The sequence below is a fragment of the Protopterus annectens genome, chromosome 5.part0, assembly GCF_019279795.1.
Source record: "Protopterus annectens isolate FY-2018-M chromosome 5.part0, PAN1.0, whole genome shotgun sequence".
NCBI classification, from domain to species: Eukaryota; Metazoa; Chordata; order Ceratodontiformes; family Protopteridae; genus Protopterus; species Protopterus annectens.
Genome location: NC_056735.1, coordinates 6278969 through 6301071, shown reverse-complemented (window position 1 = coordinate 6301071; position 22103 = coordinate 6278969). Strand labels below are relative to the sequence as shown.

At 43.8% G+C, this 22103-nt stretch overlaps 1 protein-coding gene across 1 annotated transcript in view; it reads left to right on the top strand.

Moving 5' to 3' along the window:
* Positions 1-22103, top strand: part of CYFIP1 (cytoplasmic FMR1 interacting protein 1) — a 2370671-nt gene that overhangs the window by 1685024 nt on the left and 663544 nt on the right. Inside the window, exon 22 of the mRNA XM_044072062.1 lies at positions 6359-6446. Within this exon, the coding sequence (XP_043927997.1) occupies positions 6359-6446 (88 nt within the window). The remainder of the gene's footprint in view (positions 1-6358; positions 6447-22103) is intronic.

Below are 22103 nucleotides of genomic sequence, written 5' to 3'. Positions count from 1 at the left end.
CCCCAAGGGTCAGAAGAGTGGGAAAATGTGGTTTCGCAAATCCCAGGGAGCTTCGCCTGACACATGTGGTGATTTTTCCTCCAGGTGCAGAGGAGGAAATAATAATAACAACAGACGCCGCCCTTGTGGCAGAGGGGGTCCGCAGAATCAGGGCAGCAGAGAATCTTTCTCTGACAAGCCCTTGCAACATCCCTGAAGTGTTACCCGACTGTCCGCCTCTGGAAGCAGTCGGGGGAAGACTTTCAATGTACTCAAAGGCCTGGCTAAACCTAACGCAAGACAAATGGGTACATTCAGTCATATCTGGAGGTTACAGATTCCCATTCTTTCAATCCCCTTTACCGTCACGCAAGTCCCCCCCAGATGTTCCACCCAGTCTGAAGGACCAAGCAGTTATAGAAGTTTCAAAACTGCTAGAAAAAAAGAGTCATCCAAGAAGTCCTGGCAGATCAATAAGAATCCGGAACTTACTCAAGGTTCTTTTTGGTACCAAAAAAGACAGGGGACTGGAGACCTATTTTGGATCTCAGCAGACTGAACAAGTCTGTTCAAAGAACAAAGTTTCGGATGGTCATGCTACAGTCCATTCTACCCTTTCTGGGTCAGGACAATTGGATGTGCTCCATAAATCTCCAGGATGCGTACTATCATATCAAGATGGACAGATGCTCCAGGAGGTTCCTTTGCTTCCGGCTGGGAGCCAGTCATTATCAGTTCAGAGCTCTGCCCTTTGGTCTCACCACAGCCCCCAGGGTGTACACCAAATGTATGGCAGTGGTCACGGCTCACCTGAGGCGTCGAGGATTCCAGGTGTTTCCATATCTAGACGACTCGCACCTCTTTGCTACTACCAGGCATCAACTTCTTCAAGCCAGGGACTACACATTTTCAATTTGCTCTCAGCTAGGCATTAATATAAATTTTAAAAAATCTGTCTTGTTGCCCTGTCAATCTATTACTTATATAGGAGCAGACTTAGACACAAGGAGCATGTACGCAAAGCTACCTTCGGACAGGGTGTCCACTATTCGCCAGCAGGTTCAATTCCTCATGCAGTGCAAAAGGGTGCAAGTCAGGTATGTCCTTCAAACCCTAGGCTCTATGGCAGCTGCAATTCTTCTGATACCTCTGGCCTGTTTTCACATGAGAATCCTTCAGTGGCTTCTATTCACACAGTGGTCCTTCCAACAGCTCCCCTTGTCTCATATGATCATGATTACAGAAGCATGCAAAAGACACCTTTCCTGGTGGATGGTCTCCCCTCTAGTGACTCAGGGCAGACCCTTCATTCAGTCCCCTCCGGTTGCCATAGTGACCACGGATGCCTCACTGATAGGGTGGGGGGGGGAGCATTATCAGGGCAGGACTGTCCAAGGCACTTGGCAGCCTCACGAGTACCATCTGCACATAAATGTCTTTTGGAGATGAGAGCTGTGCTCCTAGCATTGCAAGCCCTTCAGGACTCTCTCCCTTCTGGGACCATTGCAATTCAAACGGACAACATGTCAGTGGTGTGGTACATCAACAAGCAGGGCGGAACCAGGTCTTACCCCCTATGTCGAGAAGCACTCAGACTCTGGCAGTGGGTGATTTCCTCCCACCGATTTCTGATTGTGACTCACATCCCTGGGAAGTCCAACGTCATAGCAGACAGGCTCAGCAGAGCTATTCTCATGCCTCACGAGTGGTCTCTGAATCAGGTAGTTGCGGATCTGATCTTCCGCAAATGGGGACAGCCTTGCTGCAATCTGTTTGCCACCCCCTTCAACACCAAATGCAGCAACTACTTCTCCCTTTTACCGCTTCCATGTCACCCTCCCAGAGACACTCTAGTCCACGATTGGCCTCAGGGACTTCTTTATGCCTTCCCTCCGTTCCCTCTTATACCCAAACTCATACAGAAAGCTCTTCCGTTGGATTGCAAAATGATCCTCATTGCCCCCTACTAGCCTCGACAGATATGGTTTCCATTCCTGCACCATTACCTCATCGAGCAGCCCTGGACTCTGGATCCTATTCCAGACCTACTGATTCATCAATCAGGAGAGCTGCATCAGCCCCTCCAAACACTCCAGCTCACAGCTTGGTTGATCCAGTTCCAACCTTAGCCAGGCTTCCCAGCATTTCCCCAGCCGTGCGTGAGATGGTCTCCTCTCACAAATCCGCCACTAGGAAGACTTTTGCTAGCAAATGGAAACGTTTCTCTTGTTGGGCAGAGGCTAGGAACATAGATCCCTTTTCAGCCCCAGTGCACTAAATCTTAGAGTTCCTAACAGAGCTTTTCCATTCTGGGTCCGCTTCTGCCACAATCAGGGTTCAACTAGCTTCCATCTCTAATTTTCATGTTGGATTTTCTGATCTAAACATTATGTCTCATAAGCTGTGTAAAGCCTTTCTCAGAGGTACTACTCTCCTTAGGCCCCCAGTAAGAGATCCCCCTCCTCCTTGGGACCTTAATTTGGTACTAGCCTCCTTGATTATGCCCCCTTTTGAACCGGCTGCTTCCTGCTCCATTAAGTTCCTATCTTGGAAAACTCTCTTTCTGGTAGCTATTACCTCAGCCAGACGTGTCTTGGAACTTCAGGCACTGAGTGTTCATCCTCCGTACTTAGTTTTTCATAAGGACAGGGTTGCTGTGAGAACTAATCCCTCCTTCCTTCCGAAAGTCTGCTTGGAGAATAAGCTAAACCAATCTATAGACCTCCCTGTGTTTTTCCCTTACCACACCAACAAGGCAGAATACAAACTACACCAATTGGATGTTCATAGACAATTGCATTTTTACCTGCGTAGAACGAAGGATATAAGAAAGTCAGACCAACTTTTCCTTTCCTATGCTAGGGGCAAACAGGGTCTTCCAATTTCCAAAGTGACTCTGTCCAGGTGGTTGTCTCACATTATTACCTTCATCTATCAACTAAGAAACAAAGAGTTGGCTTTCAAACCGAAAGGTCATTCTACTAGGCTTTGGCCACCTCTGTAGCCTTCCAGGCTAGGTTGCCTATGGACTCTATCTGTGCCGCTGCCACATGGGCAAATCCTCATACTTTTGTTTCTCATTACAAGTTAGACATGGTCTCCAGGAGTAGAGCTAACTTTGGTTCCACTATTCTGAAGAGTCTGTTCCAATGAGCCACCCAGGATCGTACGTGCTAGGGACGCTGTCCCAACAAGCATGAAACGAAGGCGAGATAGACAACTTAACATAAAGAAGTTATGTACCTACCATAACGTTCCATGTTAGTTGTCTTCATCTCGCCTTCTTTCTTGCGTCCCACCCTCCGTCCCCCTGTCCTATTGGACCGAGAGGAGTTCTGGTTTCACTGGCTGAGTTTTCTCTGGTTTGTTTCCTCTACTGACTGTGAGAGTATTACAGGTTTGCTCAACCTGTTTGTTTGGACAGGTTGACTGTATGGCTATGTCTGGGGTTAGCTGTTACAAACGAGATCTGGGTAGCTAGCACTGGGCATCATGGGATAAGGGGTAGCCTTGAGCCAGTAAACAGCTCTCGAGCTACAGAAGATGGCTGTGTCGAAGCCGAGGATCGGCTCCGATCCCAACAAGCAAGAAAGAAGGCGAGATGAAGGCAACTAACATGGAACGTTATGGTAGGTACATAACTTCTTCATTTCCAGGGTATGCTTTTCTTGGTGGCCACAAAATGTCAGAGCTGTTTTGTCTTTTACAAGGATAATGTGTATGTTAGGACTGTTTGGTTTTCTTCAAGAAGTGGTGTCAGAATCATCATTAATCCAGTACATATTGCTTGCCCATTTTCTGTTTGCAGATCCAGGGAAAAAGAGAGAGATTGTCCATACCCTTGATGTGCACCATCAGATCATTTCTTTCTTGAGGAAAGTATGCATGTTCAAGAAGCTGAATTAATCTTTCAGGCTTTTTTACCTAAAACAAAGGGTCTGAAAGATTGATTGTTTTGTTTGCTCTGGTCCCTAAACAAAAGACATACTCCAGAATTTGAGAGCTAAGGACTGCAAGAATTTGTGTTGAGAGGGAGAATAACTTCAGAAGAGGAAATCCAAAGTGTTGTCTTCTGTAACAAGCCCTGTAGAAGATCAACTGTTCTGGTGGGTGCTCACTTTATCTACTTTTATGGTAGGTTCCTAGATAACCATTTTTAGTTCTATTTCCAGTTACATTGTATAAAGGGCTGTGCTACTTCACAGAGCCAATCAAAAATTACTTAAGAAGCTAAAACCCACCACTTTAGCTGCAGATAACCTGCCTGCTGAATTCCTAAAACAAATGCAGATGGGATAGCATACCCTGTATCAATTCTTATCAACAGATTCATAACTAAACATAACGCACCTGCCATTTGGAAACTCTCGCACATTATACCACTCCATAAAAGTGGTTCATCAAAAGAGCTCACCAACTACCGATCTATCGCAATATTGTCACCCCTATCCAAAATTCTAGAGAGGGTCAGTCACATGCAAGTCTCTGATTACCTGCATACCCACAAACTACTAACCAACACTCTCAGCATGGCTGCCATGCCTTTCACAGTACATCTACAGCTCTAATGGCAATTACCAACACTGTCAACTATCACAGGAATAATAACAACTATGTATCGTTAATCTTCCTCGACCTATCAGAAGCCTTTGATATGGTTTCCCACAGCAAACTACTAAATGTACTTTACAAACTAAACTTTTGCCATAATACTCTTGCCTTGTTCCAGGACTGCCTGACTAGTCACCAGCAAGCAGTCTCATGGCAACAGACTTTATCCCCTCTCCTACCGGTGACAATGGGTGTCCCCCAAGGCTCAATCTTAGGTCCATTACTCTTTTCTGTATTTACTAATAGCCTACACACTTCAACCCCACTAGCCTCTCTCATCCAATATGCGGATGATTCAGTAGTAATATGTGTTGCCCCTACAATACAACAACTGCACACCCTTACTCAGCAATCCTTCCTAGCAGTTGAAACATGGCTTACTAATGCACAACTAATTTTAAATCCCCAAAAAACAAAACTTATGATATTCCAACCCACTAAAACAACCTTTAACATTATGTCACTAAATAACGCCATCATCTCCCCAACTTCACAAACCAAACTCTTAGGTGTGGAAATTGACAGCAATCTAAAGTTTGATATTCACATAAGTACACAAAAAATTAGGAACCCTATATAGAAACAAACAGTACTCCACCAAAAATACTAAAGCTACCATTGCCCAATCCCACTTAATTTCAACTTTACTATATGCAGCTCCCATACTCACAAACCTCAAGAAAACTGAGCTTGCAAAACTTGAATCTTGCTATAACAAAATTGCTAGATTCTCTTCAAACTTACCAGCTAGAGCCCACCACTGCGATGCTCTCAAACAACTCAACTGGCTTGAGCTCCCACACAGTCTTCATTACAACCAATTAACTGTGGCCCATAAAATGCTATACGACCTGAAAAAGTACCTGCTCTACAAACCTTAGTTCAATCCTATACCACCAGTAGAACACTACGATCCACTAGCAAACAACTTATAAAAGTCAGCACAAACAAAAAAACAATCAGGGGACTCCCTCCTCTCAAACTATATTGGAAAGATCTGGAATGCTTTACCAGAAAACATTACTTCTGTTATGTCTACTGTCCACTTTAAATCAACCCTAAAACAACACCTGTTGAACAGATGGCTGTGTCCTTTTCCAACCCTGACTTAATCCTCTCCTATCACCACTAGCCAGATCTGAACCAACCATAACCACTAGCCCTATCTAACATATAGGCCCTACCATACTAACACCACTCAAACTTCTGAATTCAAAATCCGAGGACATTCAGAATTAAGCTTAACACGTATTCTCTTCAGCTGCTGTCTAGGAAAAACACTATGTTGCTGTACTGTTCATTCATATGTTAAATGTGTTCCAGTGTTATGATTCTAAACTAAAGTATTAACCACAAATGTAGTGTGTGCACAAATGTCGTCTATGCACAACCTGACCTTGCAAATATATTATGTAGTAGAACTCTATGTTGCTGTACTGCTTATTCATATGTAAATGTGTTCTAATGTTATGATTCTTAAACTAATGTTTTAACTACAAATGTAGACTGTGTACAATCTGACCTTACAAAGATGTTATCCAGAATGACTAATACTAACTGTATGTAAACTACCTATATGAAAAATAACTGTATGTTAACCATCAGTATGTGTTACCTCTGTTCGTCTTTTGTTTCATGTGGAGCTTTTCTCCCTGGGCCTCCACTGAAAATGGACATGTGTCCAGTCAGACATTCCTGGTAAAGAAATGTAAAATAAAATAAAAATAATGGGCTATAAGGTTATTTCCTTTGCTTTTGCTGTTTACAGATTTGTGCGCACTATACTACCCTTCTCTCAAGAATTCCAGAGAGATAAACCACCAAATGCACAGCCTCAGTACCTGTTTGGGTCAAAGGTATGGTTCTTTTTTTTTACTTTAGCAGCAGTTTGGTTATACACTGAAAATGAGATGTAACAATGAAATGTATTTAGCTTCTATTGTGTCTACCAGTGGCAGCAGTGAGAATTTATTAATGTAGTTCTAAGTCAAATCTGACTCCTTTCTGCTTGATCGAGTATTTTTACTAAGCACAGCATAAGATGAGGAGTATCATAATTGTTTTCAGTTAGTTATATAGATGTCATCAGAATTAGTGATAGACTCATGGTAATCAGACTCTAGTGTAAAGACAGGGCAATATTCTTAATCTCTGCCTGTACCTCTCAGCAGAGTTGTGATGACAAGTAGAATGCATTCATGTAGCAGTTGCAGGACCTATTAGATGAAGCAGAATAAAATGAGGTGATGTTGGTAGTGGGAAACCTGAATGTTCATATTAGGACAGATGGAATAGGATATGAGGACAGTCTTGGGCACACATGGATTGGTTAACAGGAATAAAGAAGGGAGAGCTCAATCTAGATTCCTGTCTGACAAATGGCTTAATGATGGCCAACACATGGTTCACCAAGAGAGGCAGTCATAAGATTATATACAATTGTGGCAAAAATATAACTGTTTTAGAATTCCTTCTGGTAAGAAAAGGGCATTAAGGTGGAATCCGAGATTAAAACGTTATCCCCATTGAAACAGATGGCCTACAGCATACACCACTGGTGGTCACAGTCAGCTGCAGGTAGTGGTTAGAGACACCTTTATGGTCAACAAGAGACTGGCCTAAGGACCTGGAATTTGACTGGAGTAAAAGCACAAGAATTCAAGGAAATACTCAGGGCTTTAGCACCTCAGGAAGAAGAGGAAATAGATGGAGTTGAAAAAGAATGTCAGCGCCTCAAAACAGTATGCATGAAGACTGTAGAATGGATATGCAGCAGACCCAGGTATGGAGGTAGTTACAACAGGAAAGTTTGTGGTTGAGTGCAGAAGAAAGGAGTGTAGGAAAAGGTGGTCAATAGAAAAAGACAAACCAGGCCAACAGGGAACAATAGCAAAGAACAAGGTATCAGAGGCACTCTACCAGCTTCTGTAAAGGACTTGGCAGATGAGATGCACAGACTTTATCAGGCTGCAAGGCAAATACTGAAGGATAGGGAAGATGCTCATCAAACACCATTCAAAAAGGATGTCAGTGATAACTTGTTCACCAGTCCACAGGCCATCAAAGGCAGATGGAAGGACCTTCCAGCAGCATCTGAATTTAGAAAACCTTATAGAAGATGTACTTTCCCATAGGCAGCCTACAGTGAGAGAGAAAAATGTAAGAACTGCACCAAGGAAAATTAAGTCGGAAAGCAGAAAGCTCAGATGGGGTCACAGCAGATATGATCAATTTGCAACCCACCTAGTGATATAGGGGTTGATGCCAGGGCACTTCTGTGGGCTAGGCTTGTAAAGGCTCCAGGGCCATTAGCCTAGTACACACCTATGAATCAAGAGGTTTGGTGAGTTAGGGAAGAAATGCTGCTAAGGTTACTTGTAGTGTGGAGAGAGAGGTGGAGAATAAGCATTATAGCACCAGTGTACAAGAACAAAGGGGATATTCACAACTGTGAACCGTATAGAGGTATCGGACTTCTGTCATGCTGCATGAACATGCTGGAGAAGAGTGATAAGTAAATGAATATGCAGAGTAGTAGCAAATAAGGTGAGAGATGAGCAATTTGAATTCAGATCAGGATGCAGCACAACTGACCCGATGTTTGCAGTGAGATAAATATTGTTACTCGATAAATAGAGAAGAAGCTAGAGATGAGGAAAGAGTCCAATTGGGCAAGCCTAGATTAAAGAAAGTATATGACAAGGTTCCAAGAAAGCTGATTTGGGCAGTCCTGAGATGGTTTGAAGTCTCTGAAAGTCTGATAGAATTAGTGCAGGCAATGTACAAGTACCCAGTGATACTAATACGAACACCGTTCAGACTCTGAGGGGTTCCCAGTGGGAGTGGGTTTACATTAGGGTCCAGTTCTGAGCCCACTTCTGTTCATACTTGGGATGGACCGAATTAGCAAAAAGATAGGACGGAAATAATAAGGGAATGGAATGCAAAGTTGAAGGCACATGGGAAAAATATGAGTACAGATAATACAGTTATAGCAGCAGATAGGCAAATCAGAAGAAGCTGAAAATTGAAATAGAAGAAAAATAGTTCTACATGTTAACAGCTTCAGGTATCTGTGAAGGTGGTTGATAAGTAGGGAAGTCTGAAACAGGAGGTCAAAGCTAGAATCAAAAGGTCAAAGAGTGTCGAGAGTAGTTTGTGACAGAAGAATGCCAAAGCATCTGAAAAGTAAGGTGTACAAAACAGCTGTGCGACCAGTGCTTCTGTATTGTACAGAAACTGAGTAGTGAATGCAAAGCAGTTCAGGAAGCTAGAGGTGATGGAGATGAATTACATGAGACTGTTGGTATGATGCACACTGGGATAGATGAAGGAATAATAACATCAGAGCAGAAGACTTGAGTAGCTCCAGTTACAGAAATTGTCAAAGGGAACAGACAGTAGTTGTTTGGGTAGAAAAGCAAAAGATGATTTGGGAAAGTCAGGTAGAAGGCAAAGGAAATTGGGGGTGTCCAGCAGAAACCTGTACTGTGTGAGAGAAGACCTAAGACAGTTGGACATGACTGTCAAAAAAAGGTAGAAGATTAACCCTGAATCCAGAGGGATGGTGACAGTTGTCATGACACCCCAACCCCATGAAGAAAATGGGAGAAAGGGGGTTGGTAATGATGAATATGACAGTTATACAGACTGATACAGGCAGTTTATCCAAGATGTATTCCTGGAATCCCAACTTAACAAAAGCTTGCTATATTTACCCTTGAATCATGAACATAACACAAATGATACATTGTTTTGAAGGGGTACAAACTCTCATGCACCCCCTCGGTGGGGAGAGTCTGTTTCATGTTAATAAGAATTTTACCCCAAGGGTATACTTTCATTGTAATAATGGAATGGTATATGTAATGCAGCAGACTTTATATATATATATATATATATATATATATATATATATATATATATATATATATATATATTGCTGCTTTTGTAATGTAGTACAACCACAAGGTGTGAGAAAAGTTGGGGGGGGGGTTGGGTCTTGTCCTGAAAAACAAATGGTAGCATTTGTGTTTGTTCATTTTTTTATATAAATTAGTTTACCAGGGTAGAACACTGATCAAATAGTGACTAATTACAGGCTCAGTTTGGGTTGCATCATAATGTAATAAAGCATCGTATAGTATACAAATAATTGTTTACATTTATGAGTAAGCACAGAAAATATGATAAACAATATATTCATAGAATATCTATCAAACAAATGCTTTACATTCTGTGAAGTCTGTTCATCCAAGGTGTAAGCTACTGGTCAATACCTCTTTGTGTTAATCTGATTGCCTGAGGGTCCAACTTTTCTGTTATGTTATTGGTATAAAGAGTTACATTTTTGTGAAATTTTGCTCAGTAGCAGAGATGCTTCCTAGCTGGCTGCGACTCATTCTATAACCGTATGGCTACAAAGCTGATACAAGTATACTTTTTTGCACTTGATCTTTTTCAGTGATGGCTAACAAAACTGTACTGCATTTATTTATTTGCTTGATTGTATTTTGCTGGTCTGTCTGCATTTTGTTTTTTACACCTTCCCTCCCAACTGTTGTATTCTTAAACTTGGTGGCTTTGGAATTGCCTGCCCCTGCTGTAAATTTGATTTTGGACACTCCTCCCAGTCCCATCTCATTTGTTCACTCAACTGAGTGCAGTGAGATCATATGGGAAGGACTACGCCCTTGTCTCTTTGATCTTGGACACTCCTCCCTGTCCCGTCTCATCAGCTCAGTCTACTGTGTACAGAGGGAGCACTTGGGAAGCCCAACGCCCCTAGTTTCTTAATCTTGTATTATCTTCTGTTTCCTCCCTCTCCACTTAACAAAAACTATTTTTTTACACTTTATTCAGCTGCGTTTACTGTAATTGTGTTCTTCCTGCTTTTTTACCTTATTTAGCTTGCTGCTGTTCAAGTGCTTTTATTCTGCTGCATTTGCCTGATTAAATTTATCTGTTATTCTAAGCCTCTTAGTTTTGGTTTTAGCAGTTGGGCATCAGTCCAGTTATTTTTCCATTTAAGAATGTTTTTGTGGTTTACACTGTTGTAGACAAACCCTTATCAAAACCCTGTCTCCATAAGTAGACAAACCCTTACCAAAACCCTCTCTCCATAAGTCCTCCCAAGTATCCAGGAAACTATGTCTGGACAATTCCAATTCGTTTCTCCTGCCAGCCTGGTCGACATGGGAATACTGAGACAGTGTAGCAACTGCCTAATTTTCACTGACAGCCCTCTTCTCCTAGCACATAATTCCTTTACTTGTGAGAAATGCATCTACATAAGTAACCTGGAATCCATGCTCTCTTGCACCACAGTCAGTACTGCTGACAAAGAGGAGTGCCAGCACCACACTGCCCACATCACATAGCCAAGAATAAACACCCACCTATGCAGAGGTCCTCAAAAAAAACTTGCCTAAACAGTAGAAACCTTCCAAAACACACTCTCAAACATTCCACACCAACACCAAACACATCACACACATTAGACAACACACCGGTGTCTCACAAACACAGCCCATAAGGCATAACAATGAACCAAACATACTGGTAATTGGCGACTCAGTTGTGAGACACTTCGATGTCCCCCTCACCAGGCTCCACAAGGAGAAGATCACGGTTAGTTGTCTGTCAGGTGCCAGACTCCACCACATCACGCACGCACTTTAGTCTTTCCACAACAGGTACAAGTATGACTTTGTCATTGTCCATGCTGGTGTCATTGTCCATGCTGGTGTGAATGACTTGAGACGTACCTTCCTAGACTATATGAAGAGAGACATGATTGAGCTCTGAGTATGTGTCCTGGGCAGGTATGAACCTAGCCCTAAGCAGCAGCCTACCTTCAGCAAGAATGGTACCACAATATCAGCAGAAAATAATTGACTTCAATTGGCTTAGTTTCTGGTGGTGTTCCAAGGGGATCCAGTATCTGTTTGCCTGGGATGACATGGTTGATAGGCCTCGATGGTTTGCCAGAGATGGCCTCCACCTGTCACCCCTAGGATTCCAAGTCCTGGCAAAGGCTCTTGCCTTCCCCATTGTGCCTTTTTTAGGCAATGTGCCATCTCCCAACATGACAGATCTGTAAAAAAGCAAATTGAAGATGTTCTTTGTGTTTCACTGTTGCAGTCATTACATTTGGGTAATCTGCTGGCAGGTTGCCCTCAGTAGGCCTGAATAATAAAGTCTTGGGTCCTGCGTCAGTTGCTGTCTCCTCTTCCATGACGTTAGGTCATCAGGGGTATAAAACATGCAGCTGACGCCATTTTATTCAGTCTTCCTTGTTGTGTGGTGCCAGAAGCAGTTCGCAAGTGCCAGTCGGCCCACTCCTGAAATTTTTGCATTTGAGTTTCAGAACTGAAGTCTTCAAACTAAAGCTAAGTACCCCGTTGGGGAAACTTTTTCTTGCTCCTTACCGATGTCAGTAAAAGTTAATAATTGCATTACTTGTGGGAAGCAAATATCTCATAAGGATTTTCATTTGTACTGTATTCCTTGCCTAGGCCCAGATCACAACGTGCCTTGCAGTCGGTTTTGTGCTAGATTAAACCAATGCACTATTAAGCGTCGGTATATTTTTGCTTCTAAATATTTTGGTACAAGATTTAATTATCCTGAAATGTCTTCGGTTAGCAATCCGACTACCGGAGTTCACAAAAAACGTAAAGAAAACAACAGAGACAGACCGTCGAGGTCCAGAACTGATGACGAAGCTTCTCCTAAGCCAGTCACTGGTTCGCCGGTACTCAGTGAGGCTCTTTCGCAGCCCCTGATACCTGCTATTTTTGAGTCGCAGGCCTGTACCGAGACCCATTCCGAGTCCGGTATGCCACGAGATTCTCAGAGTATTGAACCCGCGGATGTCTCTCCCTTGGATGGGTCCGGAGCCGCTGAGCAGACACCGGCTTCTGAGGATGTTTTCAGGCCTCAACATTTTTATATTAAACCGACACCAGCAACAAAAACAAGGTCAAAAAATATCTTCTATGTCTAAAAAAACGATGCATGAGCTACGTGCTCAGGCCCCTGTGCCTAAAAAACAGATGATCAAAATGGCTGAGGATTTAATTACCTTGATCAGGGTCCCAACCCTCCCCCCCCCCTTCTAAGAGGCCTAGGCAAGGCACTGATTATGAAGTTTCAGATCAGGTTTGTGTTTCTTCTGATTCCTCTTCTGATCAGGAATTTTCTATTCCACCCTATGAGGATTCTGATGCAGAGGAATCCATCCCATCTGAATCTCCTCCTGAGGATTACTCTTTTGGAGAGACTTGGCATACTTTAAGGGAGCATTTTCATTGGGAGAGTCAGGACTTCTCTGAATCAAAAAAGAGGCTTGGGGATTTCCTCCTCCTTCCTCCTTTGGCAGTACCTCCTGAATTAGACATTGTTGATGTGTTTTCGGAATCAAGCATGGCTCCTGATTCCCTGCCTCCGGCTCCTAATAAGCCAGACAGATATTACAGGGTTCCTGACTCCCACAAATTTGTATTCAAACTCCTGCTGCTGATCCTGAGACTATTTCTCAGGGTCCCAAGGGTGTAAAGGCCTCTACAGCCAAAAATCCTACCCCCTCTGATAGAGATTTCAGGGCACTGGATAGATGGGGAAAGAAGGTTTATACATCTGCAACCTTGGCAATCAGGGCCTTAAACTGCCAGTTTCATATGCTTAAATGTCACCAGCATGTTATGGACTTACTGAAACAGAAAATGATGTTGATTTCTGACTGTGTGGAAAATAGAGTTACAGGAATTATTGCATTCAGCAGAACAGGTTGGAAAGCATACTTTGCAATGTGGTTTTGATTCCTTGGAGGCCTCTTGTAGGGCCACCGTTACTGGATCTGTGATTAGAAGGCATGCCTGGCTCAAGCAGCAAAATCTGCCTGATCATGTTAAAGCTAAATTGTTGTATGCCCCTTTGCCGCATGATACTTTGTTTGGTAATAAGGCAGAAGAGGTTTTAAAGAAAATGGAAGACAAAGCTAAATCTATACAAACTGTAAACGATTTCTTGCAAGTGCAGCCACCCAGGTTCAGTAGACACTGGCCTACTAAAAATTGGTCCTTTCCTGTGTCCAACAGAGCCACTCAAGGCAAATCCAGGTGCTCAAAAGGATCCAGATACCAATCACAGGGTTCTTACAGGTCAAAGCAATGGGGTGCCTCCACCTCCAAATCTGGAGGAAACAAAGCACGACCCTACAGTAAGCAGTCTCAATGACTTTCCTCTACCATCACCAAGCACTTATCTTTTGGCAGCCCACTTGGGGGGAAAACTAGCACTTCATGCTCAAAATTGGCAGTTAATTACCCAGGACCAAGTGGGTATTAAACATAGTATCCCAGGGGTACAGATTGCATTTCCATACTTTGCCAATTCCAAACGGATGGCCAGATCTGCCACAAAACCAGTGGGCAGAGGCCCAGAAACAAGTCATGTTCCTCATGGATATGGGGGCTATTCAACCAGTACCAGAAAAGGAAAAAGGGCAAGGTTTTTATTCTAGACTTTTCCTGGTACCCAGAAAAGACAATTCATGGTGTCTAATATTGGACTTATCGATTTTGAACACGTTCCTGGACATTCCAAAATTCAAAATGCTGACTTTACAACAGCTACTGCCTATGCTAGGCAGGCATGCTTGGTTAGTAACTCTAGACTTAAAAGAGGCATACCTATATATTCCAATAAGGGAATCGTGCAGAAGATACCTCTGCTTCAAAGCAGGTTTTTTGCATTACCGATTCTCTGCACTGCCCTTTGGCTGACCTACTGTGCCCAGGGTCTTTACAAAGTGCCTGGCACCAGTAATTGCATTCTGCAGACAAAGAAGCATTCAAATTTATCCTTATCTGGACGACTGTCTCATTCAAGCAGAGGACACGGGGCACTCTTCTTCAACATCTGGTGTGTGTAAAAGGGCTTCTAGCATGCTTAGGGTACACCATAAATGAAAAGAAATCACAACGGGTACCCTCTCAAATAATTACATTCCTGGGTGCAAGCTTGAATATAACTGCCCAGATGGCTTACCTCACGCCAGACAAAGGCAACTGACAACATCATTCAAACAAATGGCAACAAAAACCCAGTTATCTGCAAGACAAATTCTGCAGGCTTTGGGGTTCATGGCATCCTGCATTCTACTAAATCCATATGCGAGACTGCATATGAGTCAACATTGTCACAGTCTGGAAACAATGATTCCTCTCATTCCCTGCCTACAACAGGAGTTTCTTTGGTGGGCGGAGACATGCCACCAAAACAAGGAACTGTCATTCATTTTACCCCCTGCCACCCAAACCCTAACTACAGACACATCAGACTATGCTTGGGGGGCCCAACTGGCGGGGAGATGCATTCAGGGTAAATGGAGCCCAAACCAAATGCATCTGCATATCAACCAGAAAGAGATGCTAGCTGTTCAGAATGCTCTGACAGCCTTCAAGGACTAACTTCATCCAGGACAACTACTGATAAAGACGGACAACACCACAGTTATGTGGTACATAAACAAGCAGTGGGGTACACATTCCTACCCCCTTTGCAGACTAGCCATGACCTTGTGGAACACAGCCTTGACTTACCAAATACATCTTCAAGCTCAATTCCTGCCAGGAAAACAAAATACTCTGGCAGACGACCTAAGCTGGATCCACAAATCTTCAGCATGTTAACACAGAAGTGGGGGAGCCCAGACATAGATCTATTTGCCTCTCCCTAAAATTATCAGTTGGTCAAATTCTGCACAAGAACTCATCACAAAAAAGCATGGAAAGTGGATGCCCTATCCTTCAGCTGGAGAAACCTATCAGTCTATGCCTTCCCTCTCTGCCTCTACTCTCCAAGGTCTTACTAAAATTTAGACAGGAAAAAACAAAAATGATCCTAGTTGCTACGGACTGGCCTCGCCAGCACTGGTACCCACTTCTAAGGAATATGTCTCAACTTCCTCCATGGTTTGTTTGTTTGTGTCTTTCGGCTTTTCCCGGTTAGGGGTCGCCACAACGGAACTCCGGTCTGCTAATGATTGGCAGTAGATTTTTACGTGCTGGCTTGCCGGGCCTAACACACAACCTTCAACGAAGGAACACCCATTCACGCATGTCGCCACACAGAAGACGCTCTGACTGAGAACTGAACGGGCAATATCTAACTGTGAGGCGACAACGCTACCGCAGCACCACCACCGCAGTTGCCTCAAATACCTCATCTACTGTCTCAGCAGAACAATCAAATTCTGCACACTCGGTTCCAAACTCTGAATCTTGCAGCATGGCTGATGAATTAAACAACACCTCTCAGTAAATCTGTGATGGATGTCATTTTGGAAGCCAGAAGGCCTAGCACTAGAAAATCTTATGCTGATAAATGGAAGAGATTCTGTGCTTGGAACCAAACACAAGGAACAGACACAGCAAAGCCCAATATTCCTCAGATTTTACAATATTTGACTGAGATGCTTATAGGTTCATAGGTTGGTACTAGGTTATGAGCCCTAGGGCCTATACAAGCCTAGACATAACAATTCCCTGGCTATTTCTTCCCACACTATTTACTTCCCTGGACCCCTGTCTAGCAGGGCGACTGACGTGATCCCCGGGGTGAATTTCCTTTCTCCCATCCAATCGTCAAGGTTCCTTTTGAAGAGGACCAAAGAGGCACTCTGCTTGACATGTATGGGCAATCTATCCCAGAGTCTGGGGAGTCTCTGGGTCAGGAACCTATCCCTCCAGCATGTTTTGTTTATTGTGATGACCAGGTTTAGATCCCTGGAGCGTGTGGCTCTGAGGGATTGGGATTTCTTTAAGTGTAGCATGTCCAACAGCTCTGGGTTTGACATGGCCTTGTATGTTAAGCAAAGATTGCCTCTGAGTAGACGATATGCGACAGAGTATAGCTGGGTTTTTTTAAGGCGGTCAGCGTAGGGCATCTGCTTTAGGCCTGTGATTCTTTTAGTGAGGTATTTCTGTGGCCTTTCCAGTTGTTGCAGATGTCTTGAGAGGAACATACCAAATGGGGCATTGTATTCTATAATGGGTCTAATGTGGGATGAGTACAGTGGGACAATGACCTCCGTTTTTTGGATGAAAAGCCCGTAGTGATGAGGTGTGCCACATAGAAGGATTTCCTGACTGTTGTGACGATGTGGTTATCGAAGGTGAGACCACTGCCCACCTGTGTCCCTAAGTCTCTTATCAAATTTTCGGTGTTTAATGTACTGCCACCTATATGGTAATTCACGGATACATGTTTTTTCCCAAAGGGGATAACTATACATTTCTTGGCATTGAGCTTGAGCCCATGGCTCTGGCACCAAGCATCTGTTTCTGCAAGGCCCTTTTGTAGAGTATTAACATCATTTGGGGATTCAGTAATGGCTCCTAGTTTGCAGTCATCTGCAAACTTTGTTATCCAGAGTCCCTTAGTGTTGGCCTGTACTTCAGAGAAGTAGATGCCAAACAAGAGCGGTCCCAGGACTGAACCCTGAGGTACTCCACTTGTCACTTGTCTGGAGCTGGATTTGGAGTTGGCTACTTTTACAGTGTGGGTTCCATCAGTAAGCCAGTTAGCAACCCATTGGGTGACGTAGGGATTAATGCCCAGCTTAGTAAGTTTGTCTATGATTCCAGAGTGGGGGATGGTGTCAAAGGCCTTGGCAAGGTCTAAATAGGCTGTGTGGACCACCTTACCCTTGTCCATGGCTCTGGAGACTGATTCGAAGAAGTCAATCAAGTTCAGGAAACAAGATCTGCCCTTCACAAACCCAAACTGGGTGGGGTCCAGTGTTTGAAGGTTGCCAATGTCTTTGTTTATAAGTTCCATGATAATACGCTCCATGGCCTTGCAGATAAGGCTTGTCAGACTGATGGGACAGTAGTTTCCGGGATCCAAGGTGGATCCCCCCCTTGTGGAGAGGGATAACTGTAGCTGTGCGCCACTCAGTGGGCACAAAACCTGAGGTTAGGCTATGATTAAACATGATACTTAGGTGAGGTGCCAGTTCATATTGTAGGTCATGTAGTACACAGCCCAGGATGTCATCTGGTCCCATGGATGCTGTATTCTTAGCTTTGGAGAGTGCGTTTTTTACCTGTGTGGCCGTTATTACCGGAATTTGGCAATCTTCCAGTATTGAGACGGGCCATTTAGGGGGTGAGAGGGGGGTGAAGTTGGCACTGAATCGATCTGCCAGGATATTGGCAATATCCTTGGGATCAGTATATTTAATGCCATTCTGTTTTAGCTCAGAGCAGATCTGAGCATTGCCATTTAGATTCTTGACATAGTTATAGAATGCCTTGTTGTTGTCTTTGGAATCTTTGGCAATTTTAGTTTCGTAACTAGCTTTGGAGGATTTTATGAGGGATCTCAGTTTCTTACTGAGGCTGGTAAGGAAGTTTTTTGCATCCTGGGATTTTTCTCTCTTCTGCAACAGTTTCTTCCTTTTGTTGTAAAGTTTGTTTATGGCAGGGGGACCACCAGATTGGCTTCTTTTTTTTTTGATGAGAGCATCTTGGTTCTATTTGGGATGGCACGATTTATGCATGAGTGGATGTGCTCGTACAGTGCCTTAGTGTAGGATTCAGCAGTTGAACTTTCAGCTCCCGTCTGCATGGGTGTCATGAAGTTTGTCACTTCTGACTTGAATAGCATGAAGTTGGCTTTGGAGAAGTTTTTTATGGCGGTTTCCTTACTGGGGGGGGGGTGGGGGTGGGATGTGGATGTTAAGGGTGATTAGCTTATGGTCAGACGTGACTAACGAGGGGGTGAACATAGGTGTGGAGCATCGATTTCCCATGTTGGTAATGACCAGGTCTAGGATATTGGAGCCCCTGGTGGGACTATGGATTAGTTGATCCAAGGCGTTGGAATTTATGAATTCCAAGAACCGTTGGGCAAAGGTGTTGGTACATAAGTAGCTTTCCCAGCTTGACAAGGACCTATCTTTTTCTTCAATAAAAATCCATGCCTCTGCCATCTCGGCTCATTACAACACAGAGCCTCCCCTCCTTTCTCATCCTCTGCTTAAACAGTATCTTAGAGGGGCCAAAATTTAAGGCCTCCCAGAAGATTATCAACTCCTGCATGGGACCTCAGTTTTGTGCTGGAAAAACTCACCCTGCCTCTTGTTGAACCAGCAACTACTGCGGATATAAAATTTCTATCTTGGAAAACAGCTTTTCTCTTGGCAGTCACTTCCGCAAGAAGGGTTTCAGAACTACAGGCTCTCATGGCAGTGGAGCCTTTTATTATATTTTACCCGGACAGGGTGTTCCTCAGGACCAATCCTTCTTTTATGCCTAAGGTGGTGTCCAGTGTGGCTCTTAACCAGACCATTCACCTGCCAACATTTTACCCAAATCCGCAGAACAAAGGGGAGTGGATTCTGCATTCATTGGACATACACAGACAACTAAGATTCTACCTAAACAGGACCAAATCCCTAAGAAAGTCTGAGCAACTACTGGTAGCATTTGCTGCAGGGTCAGAGGGGAAGGCTATATCAAAGCAGACTATTTCTAAGTGGATAAGCCACTGCATTTGTTTCTGCTACTTGCACCATGGTAAACCTGTGCTCAAGGGGATCAGATCACATTCCACCAGGGCTACTTCTACTTCAGCAGCTTTTCTCAGAGAGGTTCCAACCAAAGACATTCTAGAAGCTGCTACTTGGAGCTCTGTTCATACCATCACAAAACATTATTATTTGTCTCTCTTCTCCAAATCCAGGGCAGACTTTGCAACTGCAGTTCTGCAGGGCCTTATAGCCGCTCCTAATACTGTTTAGTTCCATCCTCCCGTCCATAGCTTTGGGATTCTACCCAAATGTAATGACTGCAACAGTGAAACGCGAACAACATAGTACAGTTGTGTACACTTACCATAAATGTAGATGTTCGAGTGTATTCACTGTTGCAGTCCAGGTTACCCACCCGCCATCCCCCTTTCTATACCTTTCCTTTCCTTCACTATACAATAAAGCCTTTGTGGTGTATTTGCTTTTAGATGAAGGTAAAGTTTATGTTGCTAAAAGTGCATTTATATATATTTCTGTTTATTTATATATATAATTTTGCTCCCCATTTGGGGGGCACCTGACATCTGGGGCAAGAAAAACTGAATAAAATGGCATTGGCTGCATGTTTTATACCCCTGACGACTTGACGTCATGGAAGAGGAGACAGCAACCGATGCAGGACCCAAGACTTTGTTATTCAGGCTGACTGAGGGCAACCTGCCAGCAGATTATCCAAATGTAATGACTGCAACAGTGAATACACTCGAACATCTACATTTATGGTAAGTGTATACAACTGTACTGTCATGCTGCTTAACACTAGGAGCCTTAACCTGAAAATGCACTCATTGGAGGCTCTCCTCACACTGGAAGATGCTGACGTCTGTGCGGTCATGGAAACTTGGTTCAGGGCTGCAGAGAGCACCCCTGCCTTACTAGACTATACCTCATTCCACACATTACAACCCAAAATGAGGTTGGGAAGACTAAAGGTGGTGGAGTCAGAGGATGCAGGCTACTATGCCAAACAGTACACCAGTGCAATATACAAGCCCCTGTACAACTGCATGGACTCAGCCAAACTAACAGAACTAAAACGTGTGCTCTTCAAGGAAACACAAACTTGTGTGGTGGAGTCATCAATGGGCTTTACAACAAAAGGAAGAAACTGTTGTCCAAGGTAAAAAGGAACAAATTCCAAATCTGAAAAACTTTCTCCTTGGCCTCAGCAAGCAAATTAGATCACTAGCAAAAACCTCCAACGCCAATTATGAATCAAAACTAGCCTCCGAAACAAAAATAAACTACAAAGCCAACTTTAGTTACGTCAGGACCCTCCATGCCATAGCCCAGGTTTGTTCCGAATTAGTACTTAACAGTTCCACTTACACTGATCCTGTTGACTTAGCCAACCCGCTAGCAGATACATTCACTGCTAACTTCACACCCCCCCGTCCCCTCCAAGGCCCATTCGACATCACTGATACTTGTCCTGCACCTCACATCTCCATAGATCAAGTGTTAAAGGCTCTATCCATGGCAGAGAACTCTGCTTCCATGGGACTTGATAGTAGTCCAGGCTGGATTCTGCACCATCTCTAGCAAGAAGTAGCTTCACTATTGAGCACCCTATTCAACCACAGCCTAAGTAAAGGCTTCTTTCCAGCAGAGCGGATAACTGCCATTGTCATCCCCTTACACAAAGGTGGTGCCAGTACTGACCCTGTTAATTACTACCCTATTAGCTTGACAAGGCTAATTTGTAAAGCCATGGAGTGTATTATTATGGATCTCATAAACACAAAGACGTAGGCAATCTCCAAGCACTTGACCCCACCCAGTTCTAATTTGTCAAGGGTAGATCTTGTTGAACCTGGTTGACTTCTTTGAGACTGTCATCAAGGCCCTGGATGGGGGGGGGGGGGGGGTTAGTACATACACCTTACCTTGACTTGGCCAAAGGCTTTGACACAATCCTCCACTCAGACATCATGAAAAAGCTAACACAATTTGGCGTAAATGCCTGTCTCATCAGGTGGGTGGCCAACTGGCTCACTGATAGGACCCACAGGGTCAAAATAGATGTCTCCACTTCCAACAGTAGACCTGTCACTAGTGGTGTTCCCCAAGGATCTGTCCTGGTACCCCTACTGTTTGGCATCTACATCTCAGAGGTCCAGGCTAAGACAAAAGGCCTGTGGCTGACCAAGTGTGTGGATGGTTGTAAGTTGGGTGCTGTCATTGACTCCCCAGATTATGTTAACATACTGCAAGAGGGTCTCATAGCAGCAGATGACTGGTGCCAAAGTTATGGCCTTAAGTTAAACGCAAAAAAATGTATTATCATACCATTTGGCAAAAACACGGCCCCTACTGATTACCACATCAACCTTAACCCCCCTAAGCACACAACCTGTGCTGAGGGATCTGGGTGCACAGGTTGACAACAATCTCACATTCAACCGTCATGTAGTGGCAGTGGTCAGAAAAGCCTTTTACTTGGTTCATCTCATAATTAAAGGGATTGCATCCAGAAAAAAGGAGGTTATTACCTCTCTGTACTCCTCCCTAATTAGGCAATAATTGAGTATAGTGCCCTGTTTGGTCTGTACCTCTCCAAACTATTGCACTAACTGGAAAGGCCACAGAAATACCTCACAAAGAGAATCCATGGCCCTCCCACATCTGTCCTGTGTAGACAGGCTCGGATCGCTATCACTCTACTTGGTATCATACAGATTGCTCATCGGTGATCTGTGTCTTGCCTACAAGGCAATCTGGGACCCGGCCCTACTACAGATGCTTCATGTCCGTAAGTCTAACTCCTCGCACATTACCTGCTCGAAAGGCCTAACTCTAATATGTGATATCAACAAAACCTGCTGGAGAAACAGGTTTGTCTGCCAGAGGCTGCCCTGTCTCTGGAATAGACTTCCCATACATGTCAGAGTACCTCGCTGACCCTCTTCAA